Raw genomic sequence first — 26,909 nt, forward strand, 5'->3', positions numbered from 1 at the left:
TTGCCGGAGCTGGTGGGATGGGAAGACAGTAATTGCTGAAAGGCTGCATGCCCTTCACTCCCACCCAACAACAATAGCAGCACTCCTCCCCTGCAAACTTGACCTGGTTGATCCTTTGTCCTGGATCCCCTCCTGAGTGACTCAGCCTACGAAGAACACTTCTCCGAATCCCATCAAACCTCAGAGGAACCTCTCCTTCATAGAATCATAGGGTTGGAAGAGACCAAAAGGGCCATCCAATCCAATCCCCTGCCATGCAGGAACTCACAATCACAGCATGCCCGCCATCCAACCTCTATTTAAAAACTTCCAAAGGAGGAGATCCATCACACTCCAAGGGAGCATGTCCCACTGTCGAGCAGCTCTTACTGTCAGGAGGTTCTTCCTAATGTTGAGGTGGAATCTCTTCTCCTCTAGTTTGAATCCACTGCTCTGTATCCTATACAGTACTCTGGAGCAACAGAAAACAAGCTTGTCCCATCCTCAAGATGACAACCCTCCAAATACTTAAACAGGGCTATCATATTGTATCATCCTTCAAAACAACTTCGGAGAGGGAAGGAGTGGCCACAAAGGTCAAACTGGTCTGTGCCCATGGAACAGAGGTAGCCTTAAAGCCTGACAAAACTAGATTAAAACCCAAAGATCTAGCCGTGTTAGTCTGTAGAATCAGTACGTAGAGAGATCATTTAGCACCTTTGAGACTAACTGAAATAAAGAAGTTGGCAGCATGAGCTTTCGGCAGACTTTCGCAGTCTACTTCCTCAGATGCATTTACTGAAGTCAACGAAAGCTTGTGCTGCCAATTTCTTTCAGTTCGTCTCAACGGTGCTACTAGATAAAAACCCGTTTCCAGAGGTGCTGCTCTGTGCTTCCCACTGCTCCCAGTGGCGATCTTGCAGCAATTTGGAAAATGTGGCCCTTCCAGGCAGTTGCTAGAAGGCACAAAGTATGGAACGGCACTAAGGATTGGCTTCTCTGGGGGCCTGGAGGCCGTTGGCATCACTCTGTCCCTCGGCATATTAATTATAAACAGCTGCTCACCTTTGCCCGCATTTCCACCCGCATCCTGATTGGCATACACTCGCAGCACTTCCCCCAAAAGACAACCACCAGGGCACACACACACTGCCGTATCCTCGGGTCTGTGCAATCGCAGACGCACACACACACACATCAATCACCAGGGAAACACCACCCAGCAGATAGCTTATCTTTAAAATAGCACGCTTGCTCATATAAACAGAGGGCAGGCCGTTGCAACACTTTCGGCCATCATCCGCAGCCTTGCCAGCTCTTTCCTCTTCTCGGGACCTGTTCGTTTCCCCAAGCGTACCCAGAGCATACTTTCCCAAAACCCACGCATTTCCCTTCGTTCCCCGTCTCCCGCAAAGAGTGGCTTTTATATCCTGTTTAACTCACACTTAAAAGGTTGTTATTTTGGGGAAAGGGAACCGCTGAAGAGCTGGAGCGGGAGAGAAGACCTTGCCTTTTACATTTTCCTTCTTCCTTCCTCTCTGAGAAGTTCCTACCCGCATGATGCTAAAACCCCAGCGCCCCAAAATCTGGGTACAGACTCCTTTCCAAAAGCTTAATATCTCTGATCCAAGAAGGGAGTGGGTTTACAAAAAGCATGTCCACTTGGCACTCGGACAATGGGGAACTTCCCAGAGCCTTTGTGGAAAATTTCCTGCCAAATATCTGCAACGCAAGGCCGCACAATCAGACCAGTCGACGCTCCCGCAGAACACATTTTTGGGCCCTCTCCATCCAGTGCTCCCCTCCCCTCCCTGGTCCCCCCCAAAGTCCCCCATCACCTCCTCCTGGTGCCCTGGGTGCCTTTTCACAGCTCTGCCATCGCAGCTCAGCGTGCCTTACGCTCTCCGGCTCAAATGGCTTCCTGGCGATTTGCATAGTTGAGCCGTAAACCAGCCACGGCATTCCTGTTATGATTTTGCAATCTACTGGAATAACACGGTCGCTCTCAATAGAGCCGATGAGTCATGAGCTATAAAACCACAGCCCTCGTCACCAGGAGCTCTCAGGACTGACTACAGTCTGTGTGTGATTAATCTCCAAGGATGCCAAGCTTAACCCCATTGCACAGTTGTGCTTCGACTTCTGCCACCTCCCTGGCCCAGATTCCTAGGCTCTGAAAGGGGGATTGAGGCTGCCTCCGCATCGGAGAAATAATCCGAGTTGACCCCACTTTAACTACCGCGGCTCCATGCTAGGGAATTCCGGGCCTGGTGCTGCTGGTGCCTCAACAAACTACCAGGCCCAGAATTCCATAGCATGGAGTCACAGCAGTTAATGTGGGGTCAAACCGGATTGTTTCTCCAGTGCCAATGCAGCCGAAATCCCAGCAAATGTGACCTGACAAAATGCTCTCCTGTTAATGTGGAGTCAAATCGGATTGTTTCTCCAGTGCGAATGCTGCTGGCGCCGCAACAAACTACCAGGCCCAGAATTCCATAGCATGGAGTCATGGCAGTTAAAGTGGGGTCAAACCAGATTATTTCTCCAGTGCAAATGCAGTCGAAATCCCAGCAAATATGACCAGACAAAATGCTCCCCTGTTGCACTAGGCGTATCCTAACACTAACGCCATGTGCATTTTTCTCAGACAGTGTTTCCCAAACTTTGGTCCTCATGGTGTTTTGGACTTCAGCTCCCACAAACCCTAGTCAGCTTGGCCAACCATCAGGAATTCTGGGAGAGGAAGTCAAAAACATCTGGAGGACTAAAGTTTGGGAACCACTGATCTGGTAGCACACAGGTTTAAAAAAACAATGCCAAACATCTTCCATGAGAAAACAGCCAACTCTCGCGTTTTTGAACTCCAGCGTCTCAGCCAGAAATGAAATGCACAGATATATATATATACACACACTTTGTTCCGGGGTCAAAAAGAACCTCCTGCCAAAATGTACTGCATACTTGCTCCAGCCGCAAAGCGCATCTAACACCATTGGTGGGGTGTTTTCTTGCGGTTGCTTTTGCTCCCCGTATTTGCTTCTTTGCAGAAGAAAACAGCGACTAGACTGCCTGCCTGCCCACCTTCCTGGTCAGCAAGGAGGGCATTTTTTTGTAGAGGGACCATGTTGTAAGCCAGGAATACTTGGCCAGCGCTTCAACTCTGACCACCCTCAAGCGACACAGTGATAAACTCTGATACCACAGAGAGCATTTTGCTCACTTCATGTCCAACTCGGGGTTGGCAATTCATTGAGGGTCCAGCTGCCAACTCTGACTGCCACTTCCTATAGACTCAGAGTAAAGAGCTAAACGCACCCAGCCCCCAAATACCTACCAGCTATAAACCCTGGCGGGTTTATTCAAAGAATTGCCATCCCCTTGTTGAAACAATAAGATTGAATAAGCAAAAACAAACAAATAAACAACCCCCCCCATAAATAACCCTTATTGATTTCTATTGAAAACTAACAAACAATGAGTATAACAAAAGTATTCAAAACAAATGCAGGCAAAAGATAAAAAATGAACAAGTGCAACAACGGCAAGCAAAACAGCACAAAATGGCAAACGTACCAAACAATAAAAGTTACACCAAAACAGCGTCAGACAAAATGTAGCACAAAAGGAGAAAGGCTAAGAGGAGAGAAGGGCAGTCACAAAAGAAAGGTGGTCTTATGAAAGCTCAGCAGCTGCGTAAGATAATACAGACAGCGGAAGGCTACTTCCATCTCAGTAGCTCCGCATTAATCCTATAATGACCGAAGTTCTAGATCGTGTCCATATTTCTGACAAATGGGTGCACTTGGCCCTCGTGAGTAGACTGGGGCACCGGAGCAAAGGCAGGAGGGCCGAACACAGCTCTCCTTCACTCCAGCCTACTTACTCACGAGGAGGCTGGGCACCAGAGAAGGTAGACGGGCTGAGCTTGGTTCTCTTTTGCTCCAGCCTCCTCATGAGTAGACCAGGGCACTGAGCAAAGGCAGAAGGGCCAAGCCCAGCTCTCTTTGGCTGTGATGCTCCAGCCTCCTTCACTCCCCAGTGCTCCGGTCTACTCATGAGAAGGTCAGCATGCCGATGTGGAGACAGAAGGGTTAAGCGTGGCCCTCCTTCGCTTTGGCACCCTTGTCTACTCATGAGGACACTGGGACACAGTAGCACCGGCAGGAGGGCTTCACCAGGAGTCACCCCTATTCTAGGGTGTCACCCGGTGCACACCGCACCCCCTAGTGATGCCACTGGGTATTCCTGATGGGTTTTACCCACCACACCAAGGCAAGTTAGCTTCTGACATATGCAGAGTACAAAGCACAAAAGGCTGTGGTTTAAAACCAGCATGTTAAAAAACCAGCAAGTACTGTAACTGGAAACTCTGTTGGACATGGAGGTTGTGTCCACTGGAAATTAAGCAAGCTGCAGCGTTATATACTTCTATGGGAATCCCGTGAAGGTGCTGCTCTGTTCATATATACTCTTAAGAACAAACTGACAGGCTGTCAACCCCGCTAGCATTTATGCTTGGCCTGGGCAAGCAAAGGACCTCATGCTGCCATTATTGACTCTCGCGGTTGTTACCGCATCATTCCCTCTTTGGAGAAGGCTCTTTCGCCTGAGCATAAGCTCTCCTTGGTAGCAAAACTGCATTGGTTCCAACCTCACCTGAGATCACACAGCTTGGAGAAGTTGTCTTTTTGGACTACAGTTCCCAGAACCCTCCATGGTGGATAGCCATGATGTTGGGGAGGGGGGATTCTAGGAGCTGTATCAGAATGAGGAGCTTTCCCAAGTTTTGTGTGTTCCTTAGAGCCAAGACAGGTTCTTCTAAAGATGTCCTATATGGCAAGGATGCCTAGATTGCATTTCGTATGTTCATCCAGGCGTCCTTTTCCATTTTGTAAAGCAGCCTGTTGTTATTAAAGAAGCCATTGGTCTTGGGACATGGTGGGATCCTGCCACAGCGACATAAGCACAGAAAGAGGGGAGGAGGAGACAGATAATAAAATAATAATAAAACTTTATTTATATCCCGCCTCTCTGTCCATGACAATCCAAACAACCGAACCTGCTTTCAAACCAGCACCCACATGCGCAGATATAAACAGACCGGACGAGGTACTAAAAGCCCTTTTAAATACATTCTTTGCTCCTTTATAGGTCGAAGCAGACTCTATAATTGCAGCAAGTTCGTTCCTCGCCCCTTAAATGTGTTTCAAGTCTTTTCTGGCAGTGAATTTCTGTGAAATTTTTCCTTCCCCCATCTCAATAACATGCTTTTTGCAAACTTTGCAGTGGCGTTTCTCCCTTCCATCTCTTTCCTTCTGTCCTGTTCTTAGCAGTGGCACTGTGACACGAAGTCCAGATCTCTTGACTCCCTTACATGGTATTGCTTCTCAACCAAATCTGTTTTGGGCAGCTATTATTAAAAGCGAGTGAACAAAAATTCTTACCCAGAGCGAGCTGGAAAAAAAGATCAGTAACACCCCGACATACAAGAAACATATTCAGGGGTCACTGTGATGGCAAGCGGCAAGTAGAACAAATCCACAAAAGAGTGATACTTTTATTGGCCCAGCTAAAAAGCACAAAATAGATCATGCAAGCTTTCAAAGCTTCACTGGCTTGTTCATCAAGCAAAGAAAAATGACAATTTTGGAGTCACGGGCTTATAGTTTTTTGTGGGGTTTTCAGGCTCTGTAGTCATGTTCTAGAAGAGTTTATTCTTGACGTTTTGTGGATTTGGGATGTTGTTGTATTTTACCTCTACATAAAGATAAGCAACTGAATGAAGATGGGCTGGAATCCTCTCAAGAGGTTTTCCTGGAGACGCCCCGCTGATACAAACAGGAGCTATGGCAGAACACAAGAGAATGGCACTGCCAAGGGGCACTGCCCCATAGGAAAGGTGATCGCTCAGTGTGTACGCTGCTTAGAGAAAGTACCAGGTTCAGGCACCTTTGGCATCCCCATTTAAAGCAGCGGTTCTCAACCTGGGGGTCGAATGACCCTTTCACAAGACCACTGGAAAACACATATTTCCGATGGCCTTAGGAACCGAGACAATAATTTTATGGTTGGGGGTCACCACAACATGAGAAACTGTATTAAAGGATCGCAGCATTAGGAAGGTTGCGAGCCACTGATTTAAAGGATCATAAATAGCTGGACTAAAAAAGATCCCCTTGGCTTAGAGCTTGGAAAGATTTTTTTCAAGCCAGAGAACTGAGCCAGATGGAACCCTGACTGATCCGACCCACTGGAAGACAACTGTATGGGAGATGCCTCCTTGTCTAACTCCTTTATCTGAGTCTACTTCCTCAGATGCTTTTGGTCCGAATACATCTGAGGAAGTAGACCGAAGTCTATGAAAGCTCACGCTGCCAACTTCTTTCTTTAGTTAGTCCCAAAGGTCCTACAAGATCACTCTACATACGGATTTTACAGACTAACATGGCTGTATCTTTGAATTCTTCCTTTATTTGATTATTCTCCCCCCCCCCCCAGACAGCCTTTCCTGACCAGAAAGTGTGTTGAAATAACAATAGGGTGCATGATGGTGCTGGAGGCCATTTCTCCCCTCCAAACCCCTAGCAGACCATACCCAGTCGTGTCCTTTCCAGTTTCATCCCCGCTTTACAGTTTTCAGGAGGGGGGGGGAGAGCAAAGCTGTTGTATCTTGCAGTGGGTTTCCAGTGAGCCAAAAAGTCAGACGGGAATTTTAAAAAAGAAAATTAAATTCAGAAGGGCTTGGGATGTATCTACCAGGACTCCAGGGCCCACAGAAAAGGGGTCTCTTGGGATGCATGTGGTCCATGGGCCACATGGTAAGAAGCGGAATGACCGTAGAAATACTCCAACCCATCTTGAGAGCACTGGGCTGGGAAAGGCTGTTGTAAACCAACAAAACCTCTCAAAGGGACAGAGATAAGAGAGTTGAAGTGTTTGGACAACTGGACGGTGATAGGGAGAACATTTAAGGAGCACAGGAATCTGCAGCACACAGAGGCAGAGTCCAACTTACATGTAGTTATCATCTACTCTGAACTGCAGCAGCTCACGAGAGGACAACTTGGAAAATTACTTTTTAAAAGTAAATTGTTCCCATTACTTGTTAAGGTGTCCAAAAAGCAATTCAATGTCATTACTCACTGCTGGGTGGGTAGCATAAAACCTGAATAACTCTTGTCACGGTGCCTCCAAAAATGCCTAAAATGCCCTTGACATTTTAGAATCACAGAATCATAGAGTTGGAAGAGACCCCATGGGCCATCTAGTTCAACCCTAGTCTGCCATGCAGGAACTCTCACTCAAAGCATCCCCAACAGATGGCCATCCAGCCTCTATTTAAAGACTTCTAAGGAGGGAGACTCCACTATACTCCAAGGAAGTGTGTTTCATCGTCGAACATCCCTTACTGTCAGGAAGTTCCTCCTGATGTTGAGGTGGAATCTCTTTTCCTATAGCTTGCATTCATTGTTCCATTTTCTAGTCTCTGGAGCAGCAGAAAATAAGCTGACTCCATCCTCAATGTGATGGAGCTTGCGCCATCCTCAATGTAACCAGAAAACATTACTAGTTACCCCAATAAAGTAACTTCTAGAGCAAATCCCCTTTTCCACACTGGAGGCCAGTTCTGCCATTTAGATCTCAGTCTAGCTCATACTGAATCAATCCAGACCTAATCCAACCTGATCTGGACAAAGATTCAGAAACCTGAATTACTAGTCCTCACCTCTTGATATCGACTGGGCAAACAAAACGGCTGTAATTTCTTATTTCTTCATGCATCTGCATCATTTGTGGATACACAGCAGACCCTGAAGAGGGTATGAACCCCATCAAATTTCACACAGGTAGCTGGGGTGATGCTGCTACACATTTGCAAAGTTTCTTGGTTTTCTGGTTTGTTGTTGTTTAAATGTAAACGCTATTGACACCTTAATCCTAGCAATTCATGCTTCTTTTGTTCTGGCACGGACTCCTTAGATAACTGTAGATGAGATCTAAGTTTAATGAAGATATTAAATAGAAATTAAATGTAGTGGTTTACTCGGTCAACCATATAGGCAAGAAAATTACCGTGTTTGCTTTGTTTCACAATGTGAGGCAAATGTGGAATTCAATTATAGCACATGTACTTTGTGAATTAAATAAATCTGCTTGCTGGCAGATGCAAATTGCACACACATGCATACATGCACGCGCATGTGCATGCATGCACGCACACACACACACAAATGAGAGATATGGTTTTTTAAACATGACTCACTCTGAAAAAGCAAAGCTAACAACTAGTGAATCTAACAACAACTCCAAAAACAACTGGGACGATTGGGGTGGGAGAAAAGAAGCGTTTTTACCTACAACACAGGCCCACTGATAAACAGATAATGATTCGAATCAACACGAAAAAGCAAACAGATGGTTAAGCCTGGCTATTCAACGGTACAAAAAGTTGGGAAATAAGAAGCGAAACACTACTCAGATGACAACAACCAACTGCCCAAACCCATACCTAAATCTAGCAAACAAAGAGGTATGTGAGATAATTGACTTTATCGCTTTGGTGGCCTCACACAATCCATCCCCACAACACAGTGACCAAAGACTGTTAGTAAGATCTTACCCAAGACCGTTGCCAACGAAAAAAGCCCAGCTTCTCTCCTGCCCTCCTGTATTACATCACCTTGGTGTTTTCCTTCTACCCTCATAATGGAAACACACTAGCTGGGTTTTGTCTTTTTCCTGTACATTTGAGAGCCAGCTTTCCTGTGATTTTCATATCCAGATCTTAGCTATGTCCTAGTTACATTGGACTGTGATGTTACAGATCTGGAACAGAATTAAACCAATCTGATCCAATAGAATTGGCATGGTGTAAGTGGTTTGACTCTGGTGACCACCATTCAAATCTCTTCTTGGCCATGGAAACCCACTGGCTGACCCTGGGCAAGTCACATGCACTCAGCCTCAGAGGAAGGCAATGACAAACCCACTCTGAACAAAACCTACCAAGAATACTACATGGTCTTTGGGTCACCATGGCCTGAAGGCACATGGCAGCAACAGCAAGAAGTCAATACAAATTGGCCCAATTTGCTTCAGGTTTAATCTGAATTAAGGCCTGAACAGACAAGCCAAAATAAATCTGCTTTGGGTGACTTTGGAGGTGTGCTGTTTAAATGCTGCATGGATCCTAAAAGGCTGGAAGCCACGCCAAAGCCACGCTCCAGTCCTAAGGACTAGAGTGCAGCTTTAGTGCAGCTTCTGGACCCTTAAGATGTGTGAGTCATTTAAACAACATACCTCCAAAGTGATCCAAAGCAGCTTTATTTTGGCCTGTCTGTTCGGGCCCTTAGTTACGCATGCTTTGTAACTTCATTCTCATCCATCACGTTACTTCTGGGGTGCAACTTGGTTATCTTGTTGTTAGTAAAGAAACAATGCCACTTGCTAGAGGTAACTGCATTACTTGTAATGCGTTACTTCCAAGCTCTGGCCTCAAGTATCAAACAGAAAGTTTTCTCCATCGCTATTTGGGTATGCTGAAATTGTGGGCATGCAAAGCCATTGGGTGACGTCTCTTCCCCAAATCCAGCATTCCCTATTCTAACCAGCAAAAGCTCTCCCAAAGTCTCAAGCAGAGTTGTTCCGACTACACTGAGAACATTTTAAATGGGGCTGCTGGAGAAAGAACCAGGAATTTCTGTATGCAAAGCAACTGTCTGCCACTGAACTACAGCCTTCATCATCCATCTTCTCATCACCAGAAATCTCACTCAGCTTTGGCATTGAAGATTTTATTAGGCATTGCCTGCTCTACTGCGGGAAAATATGAAAACTGAGCGCACCAGAATATTAAAGACTCCATCCAGTACCATCACACACCTCAAAGCAGCCAAAGAATCAGAGCAAACACACACAACCCCCATCATGTGCGTTCAAGGCTTGGCATTCACAACTGCTGGCTACAACTATCTCCTGCTTCCACTGAAAGAGTGACTGGCAAAACAACAGAAGTTTCAGCAAACTCTACGTATGATCACCCTCGTCTTTTCTTACCTGATTCTTTCCACGTCTCCGGTAATTCCTTCTCACCAGGTTCTTGTAGTTCTCATTCTTCTTGGTCAAATAATAGTACAGGACACAATCGGCCACCGTCTAAAAGAAAGCAGCATGGTTGAGAATGAAGAGAATATTGGATGTCTGGGACCCTACTTCAGCGAAATGCAAACTGTTAACAACAGCAACCGAAGGGGATCAGAGGTGGAAGCCCCCCAATGCATCAGTAACTAGGGCAGGCGACAAATACCTCCCAGATCCTAACAGAACGGCTCTTGTTCCCGATTCAATGGCTTGTCATACTCTGGAGTTTCCAGAAGGTAGGGGAGCGAAATTGCATACTTTTTTCTTTCCTCTCAAATCCAGAAATGCTTTCACCGCACATAAAACCTCCACCCACTATGCAACATAAAGGCATTAAGGGCCAGATTTAAGGCTGATTGCCAACCCGACTTTTGGCCATTTCATTACCGTAATTTACAGCGGTAAAGAAGTTTCTGAGAGGTGTGAGTTAACTTACAGGATAGTATATTCTACATAGTTACTGAGTCCCAAGCATGCAGAAACGAGGAACTTATTTTTGTGTGGGCCGCCATTTCAATTCTTAACTAATAAATTATGGGACCACCAAAAGTTGGTATTAAAAGGAATAACAACAACAGCAACACAGCATTTACTGTATACACTCACATATAAGTCTAGAAATTTTAGTCAAAAAATTGGACCCCCAAAACAAAGTCGACTTATCCATGGGTCAATGTAAGTACTGTACTTTAATTCTTATATATAAAAAAGGAACCATCCTCTGTGAAAGACAAGAATATAAGCATTAACACCCCCCTTCTCTCTCATCTATCCCACCTTTAGTGTGAGCAAAAACAGTTATGTCTTTCTGTGTAAGTTTTTTGACATCATTTTCCTTTCCCTTTAAATCCTTTATTTCATGCTCCTAAGTTTTACCCTCGACTTATCCATGGGTCATATCAAAATCCCTAATTTTGGCCCCAAAATCTGCCTTCGACTTACACATGAAGCCGACTTATAGTTGAGTTTATACGGTATACAGTTGCTTTCCAATGCTCCAAGTTCCTAATGTACAATATCTCAGTAATTGCTTACCACAGACCTATAAAATAATTTAGCATCCTTATTCCTATGCTGCAAATGGAGGATGGAGACTGAAAGAGAAGCAGCTTTCCAAAGGCCACCTTGTAGATTCATCGCAAAGGTGAGCTTTGCACTGAGACCTTTTCCACAGCCTATTTGACACTGCATTACGCCAGCACCGAATACTATTAGTGCTTTCATGTCCCCCACTTTTCAAAAATGTTTTCACTGTTATTTCCGATGACATGGGGATTAAAACAGGTGTAAGATCACCAAAGTGTGATCTGCTCAGTATTGGAAATACAGTATTTCCTGCTGTCCCAACATATAGCAAATGGAAACCATCTGCTACTGAAAGTCGACATATTGGTCCCTTAAGGTGAGTGCTAACGCTCTCATTTTTGACTATAGGTCAAACATTCTCTATCATTTCTTTGGCAAGAACATTGCTCTTAATTTCCAGTGTCAAGCTAGCATGATCTGAGATGCAATTACACCCCCAAGCCCAACTTTTTGCCTCTGGGATTTCTCTGACTACTTGCAAGGTACCTGTGATACTACCCTCACAGCCATTTTCTCCTACAGCTGGGTGGTTTCAATGACATCCCATTCTCTCCAAAATCAATTCAGATTCTGAGCAGTCTTATCTACCAACACTTCAACAGGTACTCCCTTGCTTCAGTTTCGTCTCTGTATATATGCTCCTCTTTCTCTGTCTCTTTCCACCCGCCACTCTCTCGGCTGGCATCCGCAGAGCTAAATGGCATCTGGTTAGCTGGGATGCTGTATTGAAAGTCTTCTTCTACAACCCCCTATACTTGGTAGGACTTCTTTTGGAGCCACGAATGGCCAATGAAAAGGGAAGAAGCAACTCTGCCCCAAGAAATTACAATTTGTAAAGCACTGAGGCACCAAAAATATATCCTTAAGTGGACTGCGTCCCTGGATGCTGGCACTGAGAACTATTTCCAGCCTTACGAGGGCGGAGTGCACAGGGCAAGATGGAAGGACTGGCCCTAGATGACTTCAAATACTAAAAGCAACAACAACAAAAAACGAGAGGAGAAGTCTCCTATCATTTATCAGGGGCAGAACGCTAGATACAACCTGTCAAACAACTGTCAGGAGCCATTATTTCCACCCATTAAGCTTGCAAGGTGGAACGCACTTCATTCTCCAAACTGATGTGCTGAGCGCTCCACTTTTGGGGGCTGTCAGCCTCACTCCAGTTCTAGCACGCTGCGGAGAGAGCGAGGAATCACCTCTATGGTGGTATTTTGAGACACGACACGTTTGACAGGGAGAGCAGGAGGGGAAGAAATGGGACAGATCAGTTTTGGCGTCTGATTTAATAGCCGATTAAGATCCCTATCCTGTCCAAGTCAGGTCTATTTAAATCACATGAACCTATAGGATACTTCTGTGGTATGTTCTAGCGCCCAAGGTGCTCCATTGACCTGTATGGGAAATGACTGCATGATATCTTCTGAGATCCTGTCACGTTGTGATAAGCTCTTGGCTAAATCCCATTGGAAGTTCTAAAAAGAATGGATCCACTAAATCAATTATTGAATGGCGCATCAACATTTACATAAAACCCACTGATTCAATTGGCTTCTCTAGAGTTGGGACTCACAACATGGTTCAAGCCTTTGTCTTTTTCTGCTCTCTGCTATAGCAGATGAGAGCCCTTGCCATCCAATTCTTGGTGGGAAACTTTTCAGAAACTGAAAGCCATGGTCCCAAAGCCACTACTTCTCTTGCCAGTCCTCCCGAGCCACAAGTGATCTGCATTTCTTTGCCTCTGGATGCTTTGCTCTGGAGGCTTAGTTCAAAACACAATCACACTTAGTTACTATGTTGGCGAGCTTGGCCTTTTGGACTTGGCAAAGCACATGCAAAACCACCCCATGCTGTACAAAGAAGCAATCCAGTCTAAAACAACTGAGAAGTTTTCTTCACGAAAAAGGCAAGCGCGGGAAATGAAAAGCAACCAAAGAAGGGAAAAGAACTTACTTTCCTGTCCAGAAAGGAAGCAATCAGGCCAAAATTCTTTGGATGCTGCATGAATCTAGAAAATAAAAAAGGTGTGAGAATGGCATTTTAAAAATCTTTTTAATACTTTTAAATTTTACAAGACCAATTATTACGCTTTTTTCACAGAAGTATATGCTTTAGCACTTTACTTATTTTATACTAATGGCAGTAAGAGATAATCCTTATGTTGTTTTTTGTGGCTTTTTCGGGCTCTGTGGCCATGTTCTAAAAGAGTTTATTCCTGACGTTTCGCCAGCAGCTGTGGCTGGCATATCTGAAACATCAGGAATAAACTCTTCTAGAACATGGCCACAGAGCCTGAAAAAGCCACAAAAAACTATGGATGGCGGCCATGAAAGCCTTCGACTTCACAATCCTTATGTTGTTTAGCCTGTCGTCTCTGGTTGGTTTCTTCATCTTTATTTTTTAAAGCAAATCAAGAAACCATCGCCACTTTCTGCTAGTCTATACGCCCATCAGCACCCCTAGCCTAGTGGCTGCTTGTTTTTGTACTGAGTACACCTCCCTCTCCATCCTTCTTAAGGAGTCACTGTCTGGCCCTAGGAAGATGCCAGAAAGGGATGTGCATCTCGAACAACAGTCCCCAGCTGTCAAACTCTAGCACTGTAACTTCTACTCCACCAAGGATATCATCAGACCTGTAAAATGTGTCATCTGATGATAGCACACCTTGAAAACCCCAGCCTCAGAGGTCTTCAGTCTAAACAGGTATGGTGAAGGCTGACCCCTGAGCCTTTTTCTCCTGACTGCATCCACAGTCTGCCTCAACCTTGCAACCTTGGTTCTTGTACCTTCAGTTCCAACCTCATTTCTTAGAACTTCATCTTCTGACCAGAACTAAGCCCCTGCTTAGGGCTACAGCTTGGCAAAGAGGCGTATTTGGACTTCTAGCATATCTCATGCTGTTCGGCAACTGGACATTTTGGAAGGGGCACTGTGCCATCTGTAGCCTGGAAAAGTCACTTTGCCAAGCTCATTTTGTAATCCTTTGTATCTTATCCCTCTTGGTTCCACTTTCCAAATAAAGGCCATGAGGACCAGCTATGGCTACAACAACCTATGGCTACAAACTGGTGGTGGATGGAGCCAGTGGAAGGAGTTTACGACACTGTAGGATTATGTCGTTCTTTGTTCTGCCCCATCTGTTCTTCTGCTCATGCATGCAGACACAGCATGATCAGACATATACGGTCTGCGGACAAATTGCTCTATGATCAAATTTGGCTCCAGAGACAAAGACGATCCACCCCAGTATTCAGGACTAACCAAGAGTATTTTGCTTTGACATGCCTTGGGGTCACATCTTGGCCCCAGTATCTGCCACATCAAAAAATCATGAAAAATTACAAAATAAATTGAATTTTAAAATTGCAAGCAGATATGGCCAGACATCAGTTTCCAGTTTTTATTTGGGAGGGGGAGGAGACATGTAATATGAATAAATATTATGAGGCTGACCAAAAAACAAAAACAAAATGTGCAGGAGCATAAGTGACATTATGGAGGGCCCCACAAGATATGGTCACCTTGGACTGATGAATTTCACACTTTGGCCTATGAAAAACAGATATGATCACAACAGAGGAACCATCTCAGTTCAACTCACTTTTCGCGGAAAGTCTCTTTCTCCTGTTCACTCCACATGTTCATCACCTGCCGGTCCTTGTAGACCTTCATGGGGTCATCCATGAGGCCATTCATGTTGATGAACTTGATGCGCTGCTGCTCCGCATCATACAACATGGGCGGGATGACAGCCAGCTGACGCATCTGTTTCTCTAGGTTCTGGAATTGGGAAGCAGAAGGGAACAGTCTCATTTGAAACCACCAAAAGGATGTTCAAAGCTGCTTGAGAATTAAGACAGACTTATCACAACTAGGTAAGAGCAGACTTGTGGGATTCACTTTGCATTTAGTCCTCAGACATGGCAACCATAGCCAAGCAAAACTGTCACAGAATTAAAGAACATGGTGCCTCTGAGCAGAAGCTGAGCACAGAATTTAGGTTTGTGTACTGAAACTGAACTGGGCTCGCAGTCCTTTCATACAAATATCAATTCCTGGTTACTCTGAACATTCTGGAGCAGAGGAAAGTGTCATCTTGCTGTTGACACTTAAATACCAGGGGACAGAAATTGCTGCCAAATGACAACAAAACATCCAGAAACTTACAAATAAACTCTGAGCTATCTTCTGTGCACCCCTGGTACAGATTCTCAAAAGAGAAAAGTTGCTGGAGAGAAGCTGAAAGTATACTAAGCAGCAATGCACTAAATTCAGTGCCAAGGAAAGCTCCTGGCAGGGACGACCCACCTATCATTAACTGATAATTCTCCCTTTTATTCTTGCAACAGCTCTATGAGACAGTTTAGGCTTAATAAATGTGCTTGGTTCATAGTTACACTCTGAGTTTCACGACACTGTAAAGATCTAGACCTCTGTGTTTCAGAATGAAGGCTATAGGGGTCCTCCTGGGGATTGTACTAAGAATGTGGGGCCTCAGAAGCCTATCAGTATTCTAAACTTCTTCCTGAGGATGCACAGATATAACTGTGTGAGATATTTCTTGGGGAAGAGAGTCCTGTCAACTGATAATAGCTCTGAATGCTATATAGAATGGCCATTTTGGACTACACTGGCCACTGTTGGAACTATTGAAACTGTAGTCCAAACAAGGAAATTTCCCAAGCTTTCAGAGACAGTGTACTTTACACTACCATGTTTTGTGCAATAAACAATGGAGAACAAATATGGCCTTTGTACCTTGCCTACAAGCTTCCCAAAGGCATCTCTTTGGTCATTCTTGGAAACGTGATGCTAAACTAGATGGACCTCTCGTCAGACCCATCAGGGCTCTTCGTTTGTTCCCATTCGACTTGATAGGTTGAAATGGAAATGCCACATTCAGAAGTGATAACATGCCTCAGAGATGCTAAGGACATGCAACGAAAGAGGGCTTTCCCCCTCATGCTGCTTGTGGCTCTTCCTGGGTCATCTGTTTCACCACTGTGGGAAGCTAGGCTAGATAGCCCTTTGGTATGGCAGTGCCTCTTTGCGTACTTGCAACCATAGATACTGGTGGCACAAATGCCGATGCCCAAGCTAAACCTGATTTTTTATATGCCAAAAATGTCAAAGTCATGGTTCATGAGTACACCTTCATCTGAGAAGATGGGGCACTTGGAAAATGAACAATTCAAGAGACACCCCCCTCCATTGAAACAACACTGTTAATCCTCACAAGCGACAATAGAAAGCCTCACCTTGTGAACATCACAGCAGCCAACAGAATGGTGTTTGCTAACAAGACCCAGGAGACAGCAAAGAAGGGAAGGGGAAAGAGGAGAAACTATGGCGGGGTGGAGAGAGAAAGAGAGACCTCCCTAAGTCCCCACTTAGGGTTCTGTCAAATCCATCAAGGCACCACATTCCCCAACACAAGACAGTGTTTGCTAAACACGGCTAGGGCTGAAGCTAATGCAAGCTGGCAGCAGCATCAACAGCAAGTCCCAGCGCCAAGATCTGTTGTGGCTGCACTGGTTTCCCCCCAGAGGACAGGAGAGAAAAGAGGAGAGAAAGCAAAGGGAGGAGAAAAACGGCGTGACCCAGCCTCACCTCTTGTTCCGAGAGCCCATCAATAATTTCTGACACCTCGTGTTCACTTCGTGCCGCCGACATGGAGAGGCCACTGCCCCTCTGTCCTACCCTGCTGGGAAATGGCAGAGAAAGCGCTGAAACATTTATGCTCCATTTTGCACTTGGCACTGCATCTTTTCACAATTACTGCAGCCGCTTGCGTGAGACCGAGCGAGCGCCACGTAAAAGAAGGCGAGGTCAACGCTGGGAAAGGTAGAGTGATGGCAAGGAACTGGGAAGGTGGAAGGGGGGGGGGGGTGACCAAAATGCAGTGAAAAGGAGCACATCCTTCCTGGTAGCGCAAACAAAGGATCAGAGAGCTACCATGCAAATAAAGCCATTTTTACGGAATGACATTTATGGCTACTTCAACATAAAGGTGTTGTTATTCTCACAATATTTTTTAGGTGTAGCAACTGATCTGGAGAAACATATATTGCAACCAATACCACTAGAGGGCAGGGAAAAGCTGAACAGGTGAAGACATCAGTATACATGGGAAACAGTCTAGATTGTGTTGGTTGACCTGTCTGGATTTGGGGTTAGAGTCTATTGCATAAATAATTTATATTATATAATCCCTTACTACTGAGTCTTCTGAGAAATGAAGGCCAAAACATAGAGGAGGTGAGCAAACACTCCCCGCTCCTGCTCTAAACCAGTAAGTAACTAAGTGTTATGGTTAAAGGAGATGGACCAGAATGTCCTTGGTCAAGACGCTTGAGGATGTGGCTATGGCATCGATACCAAATTTGGGGGTAGAAAGCAGCATGAGGTAAAGAAAGATGGACCTATCGTCCTCTTTCAAAAAATGGTGCCAAATGCGGACATGCCTCCTTGTTATTCTGCCTTCGCCTCCAGGCTTAGCAACCTCTTATGTATTATACTCAGAAGAGAAAATGATGTAGAGCACAGAGGAGGAGGCCAAAACAATTATGCCAGTGGTTCTCAACCTTTGGTCCTCCAGATAGTTTGGACTTTAGCTCCCAGAACCTCTTATCATTGGCCTTCTGGGAGGTGAAGTCCAAAAGGACCAGAGGTTGAGAACCACTTAATTATGCTCTTCTGGAAGCTGGTCAGAAGCTGAAGCTGAGATACTTCTCACCCTCACCTCCTCCTCCTTTGTATATGGAGCTTGGTGGGTGCCTGAAAAGGTGTTGCAGAGCTGGACCAGAATTGGCACTCAAATGGTATAGCTGCCTACCACATGGACCACATGCGGTAGGTAGCCTTTGGACTTCTCTTAGTCTTTGATTGTCGTTGTTGTTGTGTGTTCAAGTTGTTTCTGACTTATTGAGACCCAAAGGGTCATGGGGTTTTCTTGGCAAGATTTGGTCAGAGAGGGTTTGCCTTCGCCTTCCTTGGAGGCTGAGATGGTAGGACGTGCTCAGGGTCACCCAGTGGGTTTCCACGGCCATGCAGGGATTCAAACCCTGGCCTTCAGAGTTGTTGTCCAATATTCAAACCGCTACAACCCACTGGCTCTTAAACTTTGATTAGAGACAGATAAAGAGAGGCAACCATATTCAGGACCACACTTCATCCAGGGAACCAGAATTACTGAGATAGACCCCTTCGTAAGGTTTGGGGGTATGATTTAGCTGGAGAATAAGATGATTAGATCAAGTTCTAGGAGAGTTTATTCCTGATGTTTCGCCAGCATCTGTGGCTGGCATCTACAGAAAATGGCATTCTCTGAAGATGCCAGCCACAGATGCTGGCAAAACATCAGGAATAAACTCTTCTAGAACATGGCCACAGAGCCCGAAAACCCACAAATATCTATGGGTGCCGGCCATGAAAGCCTTCAACTGCACATGATTAGATCAGTTTTCTCTGCAAGGGGAACTGGAGGGGGGATCCCTTTTACCACCATGCATTCCCTTCCTCAGGTACTAACATACAGCCACTAAAGATCTGAAGTCTTAATACACTCCTACTAACCTAATACTAGAGACAGAGAGGTGTAATGGCCTGAGTGTTGGACTACAACCCTGGATGCCAGGGTTCATTTCCCTGCTCAGCCCCAGAAATCCACTGGGTGACCCTAGGCAAGTCACACACTAAGAAAAGCCTACAGCTGGTTTGCCTTAGGGTTGCCATAAGTCAGAAATGATGTGAAGGCACATACAACAACAACCTAACACGACTGCGGCTGCCCCTGCCCCAAACATGCCTCCACTAACCTCTGCATGCGCTCCTGGAGTTCCCTCTGTTTCCGGATCTCTGGAAACTGCTTCTCATAATATTCACGTACTTTGCTCTCCTTGGCTCGGCGTCGAGGATTGTTTTCAATGCGCTCCACTTTCTTTTCCCAGGCTTCCATCAGTTGGTCATAGCGCTGGCAGAATTTCTGTTCCTGAAGAAGTGGCGGTGAGGTTTGGGAGGGTAGAAAGGTAAAAGAGAAAGAGAGAGCGAGAAAGAGAGAGAGCTCAAGAAGTGGTTCCTTCACACCCAATTTCAAATGTCTAGTCAGGCTAAAGCAGCTGAGAATCAACATGCATTCTTGAGGCAAACACATATTACCAAAACTTTCCCATGAAAGAATACAGGTAGATCTGGCTTCAGAAATATTTTTACCAATATACAAAAATAATAATCGATTAACAACCTAAAACTCTTATGATTTTAAATGCCTTTATCTGGGTGGCAGCCCTACTTTTTAGATTATTATTAAAAATAGGTTTTTTGTGGGTTTTTCGGGTTATGTGGCCATGTTCTAGAAGAGTTTCTTCCTGATGTTTCGCCTGCATCTGTGGCTGGCATCTTCAGAGAATGCTGGCATGGAAGAGAGTGGAGTCACACAGCATACATATATACCCACTCTCTTCCATGCCAGCATTCTCTAAAGATGCCAGCCACAGATGCTGGCGAAACATCAGGAATAAACTCTTCTAGAACATGGCCACATCGCCCGAAAAACCCACAAAAAACTATGGATGCCGGCCATGAAAGCCTTCGACTTCACATTATTATTAAAAAGCTTTTAATAAATTGATCCACTGAGTCAAATTACAGGAGTTTGGAAAATTGGGCTTGGGATAACTAAAGAGATAGTCAATCCTGGGAGACAAGCTTAGCCATACATTTTTGCTACTCTCTTGCAATGAGAGCTAGTGTGGTATAGTGTTTAAAGTCCTGGAAGATCCATCTGCTAGCCTCCAATGAATCATGAAGTTCAGTGGGTGACACTCAGCTTGTTGCTCTTACACTTTCCTTGCCTACCTAACAGGGCTGTTGTTTGCATGATAAGTGGAAAGGAGCTATGTATGCTGTCCTGAGCTCACTGGAGAAAAACCAAAGGGACAAAGGGAAAAGGGGACATTTTACCACACGTGGTGGCTATGTATAAAAGAAACTATTGCAAGCAAATACATAGAGCAATTACAGAAATATTGCAAATCAAGACAGAAAACAAACCTAAAATATTCCTGTTGGGAATGTTAAATGAAAATCTGGAAAAGGATTACGGTAAAGTGTTATTCTACATGATTATAGCAGCGAGAACTATCTACGTGAAACACTGGAAAGACGAGAAAAGCCCTGCTATATTGGAATGGTATATGAAGTTACAAGAATATATGGAAAATGAAATACTCACACAACTACTGAGGAATCGATCAACGGAAAAAATTGAGATTTATTGCTTTAAAATAGTAACTTATCTGAACTTAATTTGAAATAAAAATAGCTATGTGTATGAATTTTAAAAGACTAAAAGGGAATTGTCATTATCTAAAGGATAAGATTATCAATAAGATGCTCAAGTCAGCGATTGTATGAACTGGTTATATATACATGACCATGTAGAGTGCCATTATTATTATTATGTTTATAAGGATACACACACACACACACACACACACACACACACACACACATATATATAAAATATGAATATACATATATGATATATATATATATATATATATATATATATATATATATATGTTTTTGTTTGTTCTTTGTGTAAATTTTGTTTAATACATGTTGTCTTTTTAGTTATTTTTAAATTTAAAAAGGATAATGAATGTAAATTAGTACGGTTGTCTAGCTAAAACCCGATGTGAATGTATATAGTGATAAACATATGTATTTTTTAAAAAGGGACATAAATCTAACTCAGTAAAAAGTGAGACGGTGAAGGAGAGTGGTGGTGGCAGGCTGTATACAAACATGCCATCCCTTGATTCATTCCTCCCTCCCTAAGGATTTCGGACGAAAGTCTACAAAAGCTCATGCTGCCAATTTCTTTCGTTTAGTCTCAAAGGCGTTCCAAGATCCCTTTTGCAGACTACAAAATAAAGTTCATCTAGTCGGTAAAATGAGACCTGGAACTTTCCCACAGAGAGAAAGAGAGAGACATACAGATGACTCAGAAAGCAAAAAGCATTCATGTGGCGGCTAAGCCAATTGTCCAGATCCCAGGAAGAAGGCCCGCATTAAAAAACATTGGCACTCCGTACTGACAAGTTTCCATGCCCCGGGGGAAAAAAACTGAACCGACGAAAAGGAAGAACTGAGAACAGTTCAAAGAATCCTTGGCGTACTTCTCTTAGGTCTTGAGTCCTAGTATGTGGGTGGGTGGAAGGAGGAAATAAATTAAATACCCATCATCTTCATCACCACCGCCATCGCCACGAGAATGGCCTCCTAGAATCACTCTGCTCTCATGTGCCAAAGCTATGACGCTTCTGAAAAGCATGTAAAATCCATGTGGTGAGAAGGCCACAGCAATTTCCTGTTGGGCTCGGGCTCTTGGCACCTGTCAAGACTACTTTTGCAACATCCAGACTTTACTACTGGAGCGTTCTCTACCAGGGCCTCCTTTTCAGGACTGTTTGAAACTTTTTGGGCACCAGCCCAGCTGCTGTTTTGTCTCGAGGTCTACGTTCTCGAGAGACTATTCTCCCCTCTCACGGTGCTGTTTTGGTGATAAATGGTGATAAAGCCATCTTGTCCAGGTGAGAAAGACAGCCTTGCCCAGACATGTAGGAGATTATCGCACTGGAGTCATTTCCACAACTATCGCACTTGTGCAATAAGCAGGAGCATCTCAAAATTGTGCTCTTCCATTCCGCACGGTTTCGTAATTACGATACTACACCGGGTTGTAGACATGTGAGAGGGATATGTTTAGTTCTCCACAGCTTCTATTTTCCATGAGTGGACTGCTATTGTATGGTTACGCGTATGCATTTTTGAGCAGGACATCCTAGTCGTATTCTGTACAATAGCAGGAGCATAGCGTTATTTGCTTCCGCACGTGCGCGTTCCCAAATCTAAAGCGATATTGGGTTCTTATTGACGGGAGTTTATTGTTAATGCAAAGTTACGCAATAATAGCAATCTCTAGGCGCGCTTACCACAGGATGATCTTGACGTCATATGATAAATCTTCACTCAATAACGTTTTAATGCTGCGATTGTTCCACTTTTTACCCCTGAGTGATAGTCTCCGTAACCAATCTGGCTTGGGCGGTATTTTTTCTGCCGGTGGTGCAGATTGTCATGCCTATTCCAGGAAGAAGGATGGTTCCTTTTGCATCACGCAAAACAAACTGCCCTCTTTCCTTTTGGCTACAGCCTGGTTGGCTTCAGAGGCTTCTTGAGCAAGATCATGATCCAGCCAAGAGCAAAGCACCACTTGGCGCCAGCTGCTTTTGATTCTTAGCCAGGAGGGGAAACAAAAAGAGATTGAAGTTTGAGCTCCCAATTAATCCAGCTGAGGGTTTGGTCGCTTTAGCTTCTGTTTCGCTCAGCCGCATGAAACGCTGGGTATTCATCTGGCAGAAAGAATGCTCTAGCATTCAGCGTCTTCTCTGCTCCGTTAATTAGCTAAGCTCTGAACTTTTATCCCTTTAGTGAGATAATTTCAACATCACTTTCAAAGAGCTTTGGAACCAGTGGCAGAGAAGGAAACAGACCCCAGATGTGTGCCTTGCCAAAGCACTGGACACACTGGCATGATTCTGCCTGGGTTGCTGATGTATATGAATACAGAAGATACAAAAACATGCCTTGAGCTACAGACAACTGTACCCAAATTGAATCCTAGAGGGTGCAGAGAAGCTGGAAGCAGAGGGAGCTCAGTACCATTAGAACGTGGAGGATGAAGAGAGCAGGACACAGAAAGTTCTGCTCTACAGATTAGTCAAGGGCCAGCTTTCCTCTACCAAATGCCTGCAGGTTTGGTGCAGGTTCCAACGTGTTCCATTTCTTGGCATTCCTTTTTCCATTGGCAGCTTACCTCTTATTGCTCAACCCCTCCCAGTGCCATATTTCTGTCCAGGGCGGAATACGTCATTCCATTTACCCTGGTTTTGGGTGCTGATTGCTTCAAAGGGAAGCCCACCCAAGTGAATGGTGGTGTCACTTACCCACTGCTTACGGGCATGATTTCTTCTCTTGAAGTACAATATCAGCTTCTTCCGCATTGCCTGATTTCTGTAAAGGAAGAAAAGGTGATATTCTGTTAAAGCCTGCACAGATCACACACTTTCTCTTCTACTCTCTCTCTCATATACACACACACAATTCCAATCGCCTTCGCTTCAAAGTGAATTTTCAAGCTTGACATTGAACCCCAGCATTTCCAAAAGAATGGAGGTAGCTTTTACCTAGGCATTATTACCACCTAGCATCAGTTCATGTGGCACTGTTTTATATATATACTGAATGGCACAATCTTTTTCAGACACATCTATATTTGCCAACCATGATCAAGTCGCCCTGTGTAAACTGGAAATAGACCGAAAGGTTCTTCGTGAACTCAAAGGCTTTCATGGACGACAGCCATATTTTTTGGTGGATTTTTCAGGCCATGTGGCCATGTTCTGGAAGAGTTTATTCCTGACATTTTGCCAGCATCTGTGGCTGGCATCTTCAGAGAAACAGAGAAGATGCCAGCCACAGATGCTGGCGAAACGTAAGGAATAAACTCTTCTAGGACATGGCCGCAGAGCCCGAAAAACCCACCAAAAAACTATAAAAAAGTTCTTCCTTCCTTCCTTCCTTCCTTTCTCTCTCTTTCTCTTAATTTCTTTCTTTTTCTGACAGCAGGCATCATTTTTGTCCCAGACCAAGGGTTCAAAGAGCTGAAGATGGTTACATGTGCACCTCCTGGTGTTTGCCCTAAAGCACTGCTTGCATGTGGATAACTAACATGAAGAATAGAATACAAAACACCCATGAATAAAGTAAAAATTTCATTGAAATATACAAAGGAAGGAAGGAAGGAAAAAAAATTTCACTGGTCCTTTGTATTACTGGCACTGCTTCATCATCCCTCATGGCACCACCAAGATACACAGAGTACAGGAAGTTATCTGAACTTTTTCTCAGGGGATTTATTTAGAAATGCATCTACATTACAAAATTTTAGACCAGTTTCACAGCCTCTCACAGCCTCTGTCATCTTTTGTGCAGAGGGAAATTAGCATCCTCTGCTTGCATTCTCAGCAAACAATGATTCCTGAAATCTTTGGGAGAAGCCAAGGCTATTTGCTAGGTATAAATCTGATATAAATATCCAGTGGATACAAGACTGAACCCTCCTCTCCCCAAAAAGCCCTGTTGAAAACAGGGCCATCCATCTGCTCCTACACTACACAAGAGGATCAGCTAACACAATGTAGAACATGATGTGCCTTGAAGCAGATAATTCAGGCAAACAAGCCAAGTTATGTGCTGCGCTGCTTCTTTAATTTCGCTATAACTTTGTTTAATGGGTGGCAATCTGAAAAAGTAAGAATGGTACAAAGTAAGAATGGTACATACCATCGGGAAAGTAATGCTTTTAATGAAGCCTTTACAAGACATGACCCTGGGGGTCTTTAGCTGGTTTTCCTCCCCAAAAAAGCAAACCCACCCATCTATGCTTCCACTGGAATTGCAACTTTTGTTTAAAATAACCGTGAAGATCTTACAGGAATATATCACCACTGATAGCCTTATCCACCATGAATTTGTCTAATTCCCCGTAGAAGCCATTCAAGATAATAACGCAACATCCACCTGGCTCTTTAATACACACTCATAGAATTCATGGCGTGAAGAAGAAGAAGCATACTTTGAAAAGCAAGGAACCAGTATCAGTTGGGGGCAAAGAGAGCAGAGAAATACGGGGAGGATTTTGTGTCGTATATTGTCCCCTCTTCGCACCCCATGAATACCAAACAGAAACATGGAGAGCTATACATTGTCTGGAAACCATCTTCCATCTAGTATAAAGAAAATGTACTCAAGCAGGTGACCATGTTGTATAAAAGCACCGTTTCTTACCGCTTCAACTGCCTGAGGCTAAGAGGAGGGCTTTGAGGGCTCTTTAAAAGACAATGTCACAAGGGAGAAAGGAGAGAAAAATATCACAGAAACCATCCCAGGAGACTTGTCTTCTCCCTTCTGGCAAGGCAGCGGAGGTAATCAATAATCCTATACAGAGGGCCCTTGGTATCTGCTGACCACTACTCTGTGGGTACCAAAATCTCTGGATGTTCAAGTCCGACTGAATACAATGGCAGAATAAAATTGTGTCCCTTATATAAAATGGCAAAATTAAGCACTGCATCCTCACTGTAGCCAAGGTTTGCCTTTTGGAATGTATATATTTTTAAAGTATTTACAAGCTGTTGGTGGTTGAGTGCGTCGGTAAAAAATATGGAGGGCTGACTGCATTCCAAGACCAGACAAGAGCACCATTCAAGAGCCACAGAAGTCACCTGGAGGCTTCTCTATCTTTATTTTGAGAGCACTTTACAAAAAAATAGAGCACCTCTCCAGCATCTGAAATTGTAACTGGTTCTGGGCTTTGCTCCCCCTTGAGAAAATAAAGATGAAGGGGTTTTGCCCTCCATGTTTGGAAAGCCAGCACAAACCTTTGAAAGCGACAGTGCGCTGGCGACAGCTGATGTGCTGCATTGCTTCCTTTTTGCCTATCCTCTTTTACCTCCCAAAAACATGCAGCTCCCACACTTAGCTTCAAAACACGCCTGTGTGATCTTGGTGCGCCATCAGCGTGTGCTTCAAAGATGCTCTTCACTTCACGCTGCTGCTGTTACTTAGAAACCATTTGCAAGAAGGTTAAATCGGGCCACATACTGGAGGAAGCACATGTTGTGCTCCCGGGGGCATGAAGCAAAGCAAGCGAGCGGGGCTGCCGAATTTCTATCGCACAGCCAGCAGAAGGTAAAGCGCACACACGCACGTGCGTGCACACATCCAACACAATGGGAAGGGCACCCAGAGCCTGCAAACAGCACTTTAGAAAGGTCAGAACTGCAACACGCCATCACCTCCCCGGCAGCAAACATCTAACTGTTTACATCGATTAAAAGGGAAAGAAAATAAGAGATGGCAGGAGTATTGGGGAGCCTTAGGGGGAGGCCAGGCTAAGCATACAGAAACTCACCTTCATAACCAAAAAAGGGGTATGTCTTCAGCCCTAATGAACTTTGTTTTTTAAAGTGGTTAAGGTTGTGGCATAAAAACAGGTTTTTATATTTTTAAGCTGTTTCCAATAGCCTGAACCACACAAGTACCTTTCCTTGTAGGAGTTTATGGAAAAGGACCTTTGCATGATGGTAGGGGGCTGATGGGAGCATGTTGTAGTGGTTTGAGTGTTGGACTATGACTCTGGAGACCAGGGTTCAATTCTCAGGCTGGTCACAAAACCAACTAGGTGATGTTGGGTAATTCACATGGACTCAACCTCAGGGGAAGGCAATGGCAAACCTCCTCTGAACAAATCTTGCCATGGAAACCCCATGGTAGGTTTGCTTTAGGGTTGCCATAATTTGGATACAACTTGAAGGTACCCAACAACAGCAACAACAACAGGGGCATGATATTAAGCACTCCATTAGAAGGCTATGAATAGGGCCTACAATTTTAGAAGGCAACCAACTATACAGACAACCATCTTCTCAAGGTGGTGTCCATTTCACATGTTGGGCTTGTTTACTTCTCTTGTTTATTGTTGTGTGCCTTCTTCGTTGCCTACTTATGGCGACCCTAAGTCAAACCTATCATGGGATTTGCTTGGCAAGATTTGTTCAGAGGAGGTTTGCCATGGC

The 26,909-nt window shown here is 44.4% G+C and overlaps 1 protein-coding gene across 25 annotated transcripts in view; it reads right to left on the reverse strand.

Moving 5' to 3' along the window:
• The window catches only part of NCOR2 (nuclear receptor corepressor 2), a 284,263-nt gene that overhangs the window by 88,996 nt on the left and 168,358 nt on the right, over nt 1–26,909 (reverse strand). For 17 of the 25 annotated variants that reach the window (XM_042441337.1, XM_042441335.1, XM_042441341.1 and 14 more), the window contains 6 exons: nt 23,217–23,283; nt 19,023–19,195; nt 16,816–16,909; nt 14,807–14,985; nt 13,159–13,213; nt 10,036–10,134 (listed from right to left, as the gene is read on the reverse strand). In XM_042441337.1, the coding sequence (XP_042297271.1) occupies nt 10,036–10,134; nt 13,159–13,213; nt 14,807–14,985; nt 16,816–16,909; nt 19,023–19,195; nt 23,217–23,283 (667 nt within the window). Of the gene's footprint in view, nt 1–1,044; nt 1,155–1,817; nt 1,971–10,035; nt 10,135–13,158; nt 13,214–14,806; nt 14,986–16,815; nt 16,910–19,022; nt 19,196–23,216; nt 23,284–26,909 lie in introns of those variants that run through there. The other 8 variants (XM_042441357.1, XM_042441342.1, XM_042441361.1 and 5 more) reach the window with 4 other exon arrangements.

This window comes from Sceloporus undulatus, chromosome 10, assembly GCF_019175285.1.
Source record: "Sceloporus undulatus isolate JIND9_A2432 ecotype Alabama chromosome 10, SceUnd_v1.1, whole genome shotgun sequence".
Classification (NCBI taxonomy): Eukaryota; Metazoa; Chordata; class Lepidosauria; order Squamata; family Phrynosomatidae; genus Sceloporus; species Sceloporus undulatus.